Source organism: Limulus polyphemus, unplaced genomic scaffold (assembly GCF_000517525.1).
Source record: "Limulus polyphemus unplaced genomic scaffold, Limulus_polyphemus-2.1.2 Scaffold5750, whole genome shotgun sequence".
Taxonomy (NCBI): domain Eukaryota; kingdom Metazoa; phylum Arthropoda; class Merostomata; order Xiphosura; family Limulidae; genus Limulus; species Limulus polyphemus.
This window is the reverse complement of record NW_013671360.1, coordinates 50,112-58,043: the sequence shown is the minus strand read 5'-3', so window position 1 is coordinate 58,043 and position 7,932 is coordinate 50,112. Positions and strand designations below refer to the sequence as shown.

Genomic DNA, 7,932 nt, shown 5'->3' with positions numbered 1-7,932 from the left:
ACGTGTATGTTCTTTGCCCAGCAATCAATACAGTAACACGGCTGGGGTGGAACCATATTGACATGCACCACTGATGTCAATAAAGAGATGTACAGCACTGAATCAGTGCAGGAAGTGCTGGATAACTATTACATGAATCAGTATGGTGTTGACAAACATGGAAGGGCTCACGTGTATGCAACCATTCTTCTTTATATGTATATGCTAAGGAAAGTGCCTTGGGTCACATCAGATTATGCCAAGTGCGGTTCATCCAGGCAAAAATATTCAGGGAAGCACCTTGGATAAATAGGATTTTGAAAGATATATATTACTGTTAAGAGTGTGATCATGAGGGTCATCATAACTACCCCTCTGTTCACATCCATGTCATATCGAGCCATCATAAGAAAACAAGACGTAGTACCAAACAGTGTGATAGTGAGTCATAACATGGTGCCAGTAAATGAGCTAGAAAGAAAAGAAAGAAAGTACATGGCTAGAGCAAATGGACCATGAAGTGGAAGCACCTTTCATAAAAAAATATATAATCAAAAAGTGTGGTTTACCCAAGTAAAAACATCTGGGGGAAGAGCCTTGGATATCAAATATTATTGTATAATTCATTGTTTGGTATTGTAATGATTATAAAAACTAGAGAGTCCTCTTCTTTCTGAGTGGGTACACATGGGGTAGAAAGGTTTTCTTTTCCAGCGACTGAGAACCGGAAGTGGTAAGGACACCTATGCTCCACTTGAAGAGAAGGGGAGGAATACGAATTGGTGACTCCAGAGGAACAACACACCGGAGACAATGCAATTGGTGTTTGTGATTCCCTATTTTGAAAAACAGATAAAACCCAATTGTAGGAATCATGAGTCAGTAGGGATGTGCAGAAATCCCCATCTGCTTTACTCATGAGGTCCATGAGTGATGGTATTGATAAATGAAACTAGTAATGTTGAAGTTAAAAAAAAAAAAAAAAAAAAAAAAGAAAGATACACATACTTCCAGACAAGCTGCCAGCAGTCTTACAGAAACACCCCACCTCAAAAGTGAGCATTACAGAATTTTTCATATCTAGAGCAAATATAATATGAAGCACATCTAACCAGGCAACACTAATCACTAGGTGGGATCCTGAAATACAATATGTATCAATTAAAAATATAAAGGAAAAGTAATATGTTGACTTACCACAGTCAAAGATGAACAGACGTGTAGAATCACCATAGGAGGAAGATGATACCTGCCCGAGGAAGACACAGGTTGTGGAGATAATGTGTGATGAATGTATTGGGAGTTGTCCACATCCCAGCCTGAACTATCTTCTCCAAAGGCCAGCAAAGATGAGCAGCTAAAGATGTAGTTAGATTACAAACTGGATATGAAAGAACATTATGCAGATGGTGACTTTCCATGGACAAATCAAATTTTGACAGTTGTATGAGTTGACAAACCCAAACAGTGAGAGCAATAGGAGACAGATCACAGGACACAGAAGGAATCACTGGAACAAATAGATGGGAATGATAACATTATAAGGGGCAATACAAACCACATAACATCTCAAGGAATGAACCAGACAAAGAAGTATATCCGGAACTGAACGGGAGTACAGGTTGGAAATGGAAGGCAAGGAATCAAGAGAGAAGGCCAAAACACATGCCTGGGCAGCATATGCCTAGGGAAGGAAGGCCAGATCAGGAAAGAGGATAATATAAGAGGAATGGTAAAGGATGCAGGAAACACCAATGGCAGAAATATAGGAACAATGACAACTGCAAGCAAGGAGGAGGAAGAGGACTTAAGGGAAAGATGGTACAAGGAACACATAGCAATGGGTTCAAATGGAGAATTGGATAGTGCATGAAGGATAAAATTGAGATCCAACATGGCAAAATAAAGGAACATGGAGGACAGACAAGACAAAAGGAATGGAAAGGAGGGAAATAACATGGGAAGAGAAAGTTTTCAGAAAATGGGTGAATTGGAAGGTGTTTGACAGGGCAGCTTTATAGCTAGAAACAGTTGACATGGACAAACTCTGATCAAACAACCACGCAAAAAACTGAGAAAGATGAGGTACCCAAGGTCGGGAGGAGTGGAAGCCATGGCAAATGAACCAAGGTCTGAAGGTAGACCACTGCCTCTGGTACACAGAAAAGGAGGAAGGTCAATGAAACAGGAAAGGAAAGATGCTACACAAGGGGTGAGTCACTGAGCTGAGGCAAGTGACCAGACAAAAGTCATGCATGAAGATGGAGTTTAGTGAGATCAGAAAGACTATGTCTGATCACGGTTGTTGGAGGAGAGACTGGGACAGAGGTTGTCACTCCAGTAAGGTCCAGAGCAGAGGGAACCATGTCTGAGCAGGCCACGACAAGGAGTGGTCTGGATAAGGGAAAAGACTCTGTAGAGGAATTTGATTGGAGGGTAGGCATATGGGTGAAGACCCCTACAATCTTAATTGAATGCATCTACTCCGATAGCTGAAGGGTGTGGAACCAGAGACCAAAAGGAAGGAATTTTGGCATTCCAGTGACTGGCAAACACATCTATATGTGGTGTTTCCAGTTGAGAACACACCACTGAAATACCCGTGTAAGAAGAGAACACTCTGTAGGGTCTCTGGTTGGATCAAGATAAGTGATCAGCCACCAGATTCATAATGCTGGGAACGTGATATGCCAAGATCGCCATGTAGTAATCGTGAGCCAAGTAAAGAAGACCCAGTGATTTGGATTTGGTTTCCCCTTGTTTGGTGATATAGCCCATGACAGTGGAATAGTTGGAATGAACCATAACCACCCGCAATCTTAGGAGTGGGAGGAAATGATACAGAGCCCGATGAACTGCCAAAAAATTCAGGATGATGGACTATCGACTAGAAATCTCTTGGGAATTGTGGAAAGCTCTCCAACCCACCAAGGAAATATCAGTAAACAGATGAGACTCCGGACAATGTAGTGGAATGGGAACTCCCGCCATGGTTAGTTCCCTGTTTAGTCACCAAGCAAGGTCAGCCCTGATCCTAGGTGGAAGGATAATGGGATGGTCCAAGGGATTGTTGGAGAAGTTCCATTGGTAGAGAAATATCCACTGAAGGGAATGCATGTGAGTTCAATTCAAGGGAAGGAAAGCTTCCAACGAAGCCCACATGCCCAAAAGAGAGAGAATCCTCATGCAGTGAGAAAAGAAAGTAGGGCCATTGAGACTGTTTGGTCCATATCCTTGAGTTGAATTAGAGAAAGCTGGGCCTGACAAGGATCTGAATTGTAGAAAACTCTCAATGGAATAAGATATTGATTGGGGTTAATCATGGACTTTTCCAACTGGATCAGAAAACCCCATCCAATTGGCTCCCCAAAGAAGTAAGCAGGTGTGATTGACTGACTGGGCATGGGAAGAGGCGAGCAGGAGCCAGTCCTTCATGAAAAGACGAGTCTGAAGATCCAACGAGTGAAAATAATGGGCAAAAGGGCATACCACTTGACAAAACACACAAAGCCGAAGAAGGAACAAACGGCAGCACCTGGAACTGGAAGACACGACACTCATGGACAAACCAAAGAAAACAATGTGACACTACAGCAGTTGAAATAGGAAGATAGGTATCCGTCACAATGATTTGGTCATCCAGAGTCCCAGGGAAAATCTCCAAAGTGAGAGATAGGATTTCATGGTGAAGTAAGGTGGTTCCAGATAAGAGTTCAACTGAGACAGGCCTATGATGGGTCTCCAATCTCCCACCTTTCAAGGGACAACAATTAAACAGGAGTAAAACCCTGGTTGAGTGGATATCACCCATTCAACAGCCCCTTTGTGTAGTAGGTCTTGAACAGACTAGGCAAGATGACTGGAAGAGGTACAATCTCGAGGACGAGGGAAGGAGATCTGGTAAGTAGATAGGAGTGGAGCAGAACTGAAAGTAGAAACCTACAGACAGAACCCGTAGAACCCTCAGAACTGTCATAAAAAGTAGCTAAAAAGACACATAAACTAAACATACTTAGAGAAGGTACTCATTACTAACAAAACCTAGAAATTTGTAGAGACTACGAGGTACATAAATATAACAATCTTGCAAAACTATGAAACTCGACCTAAAACAATAAGCGACACCTAAAGTAGAAAATCACTAAAGCAACTTAGAAGATAAAAGATACATAAATAGAGAACTTATAAGTCCACTCAAAAAACTGATAAGACAAAGAACACAAAAGTAAAACCTACCCTGAAGAACATGAGAATGAAAAGACACACAGATAACAATAACAAAATTTGACTCAAATCTAATCCCCAATTAGATGTGACTAGTAGTAAAGAAAAAGGAACTTACAAACTAACTAACATAAATAGTAAAAGGAAGTACAAATAACGAACCAACACACCCACAAAATTGGCAGAAATTACAATTACCCAAACAATAACTATTGTGTAAAACTTGTACATATACTGAAAATTAAACAAAAACAAAGTAATAATCAAACTCTAAATGAAAATCTAAAGTAACATAGATGTAAAAGAATTATAAAAATCTAACTTACCAAATACTGAGTAGAGAAGACATGAAAGACCTAAATTATCATGCAAAGGAATTAGGTCAATCCACACAACTCACACAAACTTGCTAAACATGGGTATACCTACCGGAAGTGAGGAGTACACACTGAAAAACTTACAACAGATCTCCTGGGAAAAAGAACAATACTTAACCCAAGAGATTACATGGAGATGCAGTAACAGGTGGAAGGTGCCGTAGAAAGAAATTTCCACACAGTAGTTATATTCTTCCTCACAAAAAATCATAATGTGAAAGGAAGAAATCATTGCCCGAACACAAGACAGGAACTCCCGCGAACATCCCCAGTAGACATTGTTGATCCTGAAACCTGGAGACTTATATCAGAACCACTGTTGACTGAGCTGAGAATTTCATCATCCGCCATATTAACTCTTGAATTCATATGAACAAATTAGAATTCGGAAAGCAGAAATATTTCTAAAACAAATGAGTGGAAACAATGGAATCAAACTCAAGTTGAAATTGATATAAATTTGTGATCAAGCACAACCAAAATTTTGTAGTCACATGGAGAGTGAGTTAAAACAAACATCTACACACTAGAAAGCCAATCGAGAAAGCGAGGATTGATCTAGAATTGTAGAGGTTGTTAGCTGTACCAGTATAGATGGTGCAATACATTTGGTGGAGAGTAGTCACGTGATCAGCACATGTTCTGAAATGGTGTAAAACTGATGGGGTATAAAAATTGGTGCGCTGTAGATAATTTTTTTAGCAATGCTTAGAGGCCTGACCTGAATCAAAACAGCTTTCATGAGAGGAGATAGTACTGTTTCAGAATCATTATTTTAGGAGAACAAGAAAATTTACATTTATATACTTTATATAAACTTGGTTATTTGGAGCCTTATGATGGTCAGTAGTTGTAGTTTCTTCATGAGCCAATTACTGACTAGATAACTTAAGAAAAAAACGTTTTTAACTAAGAAACAACAAAGAAAAATTAATAGAAAATGAAACAAGAAAAACTGAAAAGCAAAACAAAAACTAAACAAAATGAAATCACCTCTAAGTATTCTTCTAACTCCACCTGTCCATTTTTATTTAGATCCACCTCGTTTAGAATTTCATGAAGTGTGTCTTCGGGAATCTTCTCACCAGAGCTCTAAAGGATACAACAATGCAGTTTTCTCTTAAAAACCATCTTTGCAACCATGAACGAGGTATGTTTATCAATATTTACAAGGTTGGGTCACAAAAAGAGTCTAATAAATAATATTGCTGTTTACAGGCAAAACAACAATGTAGGCTTATTTATATTAAATTTTAAATAAATACCTTATATCTTATGAATATATATATGAAAGGGGAGGGGATACACACTTGAATATTTGACTTGCCACCATTTCTTACTCATGTATCAACCTTTACATTAGCTGTTTACTTCTGAAACATGAATGACCAAATTTGATTTGCCATCACTTCTTAGTGTCAACACTTACACCACTGGTTTATTGGTGAAGCTTGACTGCCCAAGTCTGATTTGTGACCACTTCCTAAATTATGGTCGTTCCTTACAACAGCTTCTTAAGCATGACTGACCCAAATATATTTGCTAGCACTTCCTACCTATTAGTGTCAATATTTTGTAACAGCTATTGATTTGCCATATTTTTGTACTTTTCTCAGAATCCTTAATTTCTGATACAAAGTTAGTATTTTACAAAATGAGAGGAAAAACACATTCCATAGTAAATGAAAAAGCCTTTGCTAGCCCACACTTAGGTTCCTCAAACATGACAATTTTAATTTTTAGGTTTAGAGTCATTTATTTAGATACACACAAAACAGCCTGATACAGATCTATGCGTGTTAAACTGTTACCTAGTGGTAAAATGGTAACATTACAGGAACTGATAACTCAAATGTTATTGTAACTAATAACTACAGCAAATGATAACTTGTATATTGCAACTAAAAAACTTGGGGATTATATTACATTACAGACAAACTCCCGTAACACACCAAGTTTAATAAAGTACATTAAGAAATGTTTTAGTCCAAACAGACCAGTAACTGTAAAACATTATAACCTTAACAAAATACATCAATATGTCACTTTTAGCCCAAAACACAGACCAAGCACTGTAAACGGAACAAATTACATTAATATACCACATTTTAGCCCAAATAAGCCAAGTACTGTAACACACATTGTCAACTTAACAAAACATACTAATATACCACATTTAACCCAACTAACCAAGCACTGTAATACATTGTCAACTTAACAAAATACATTAATATACCACATTTCAGCTCAAACAAACTAAGCACTTTAATACAATGTCAACTTAACAAACCACATTGATATACCACATTTTAGCTCAAACATACCAACCACTGTAATACACTGTAAACACAACAAAATACACTAATATACCACATTTTAGCCAAAACAAATCAACCACTGTAATACATTGTAAACACAACAAAATACACTAATATACCACATTTTAACCAAAACAAATCAACTACTGTAATACACTGTAAACATAACAAAATACACTAATATACCACATTTTAGCCAAAACAAATCAACTACTGTAAACATAACAAAATACACTAATATACCACATTTTAGCTCAAACATACCAACCACTGTAATACACTGTAAACACAACAAAATACACTAATATACCACATTTTAGCCAAAACAAATCAACTACTGTAAACATAACAAAATACACTAATATACCACATTTTAGCTCAAACATACCAACCACTGTAATACACTGTAAACACAACAAAATACACTAATATACCACATTTTAGCCAAAACAAATCAACCACTGTAATACATTGTAAACACAACAATATACACTAACATACCACATTTTAACCAAAACAAATCAACTACTGTAATACACTGTAAACATAACAAAATACACTAATATACCACATTTTAGCCAAAACAAATCAACTACTGTAAACACAACAAAATACACTAATATACCACATTTTAGCCAAAACAAATCAACCGCTGTAATACACCGTAAACATAACAAAATACACTAATATACCACATTTAGCCCTAAAAGACCAAGCACTGTAATACACTGAAAAAATAGAAAAATACATCATTTAATATAACACATCTCAGCTCTAATACACCAAGCACAAACATTTACAGAATATGTCCACAATTACATAAAATACTGTATCTTATATATGTCTATCTTACATTACTCAGTTATTTAATTCATTATATATATATATCAGTACATGTATCTATCTTACATTACTCAGTTATTTAATTCATTATATATATATATATATCAGTACATGTATCTATCTTACATTACTTAGTTATTTAATTCATTATATATATATATATATCAGTACATGTATCTATCTTACATTAC

At 36.9% G+C, this 7,932-nt stretch overlaps 1 protein-coding gene across 1 annotated transcript in view; it reads right to left on the bottom strand.

Moving 5' to 3' along the window:
* Positions 1 to 1,288: 1,288 nt before the first annotated feature.
* LOC106472938 (glycerol-3-phosphate dehydrogenase, mitochondrial-like) overlaps positions 1,289 to 7,932 on the bottom strand; it is a 51,468-nt gene continuing 44,824 nt past the window's right edge. Inside the window, exons 13-14 of the mRNA XM_022401472.1 lie at positions 5,574 to 5,672; positions 1,289 to 1,336 (exon numbers count right to left, since the gene is read on the bottom strand). Coding sequence (XP_022257180.1) covers positions 1,304 to 1,336; positions 5,574 to 5,672 — 132 coding nt within the window. The 3' untranslated portion in view covers positions 1,289 to 1,303. The remainder of the gene's footprint in view (positions 1,337 to 5,573; positions 5,673 to 7,932) is intronic.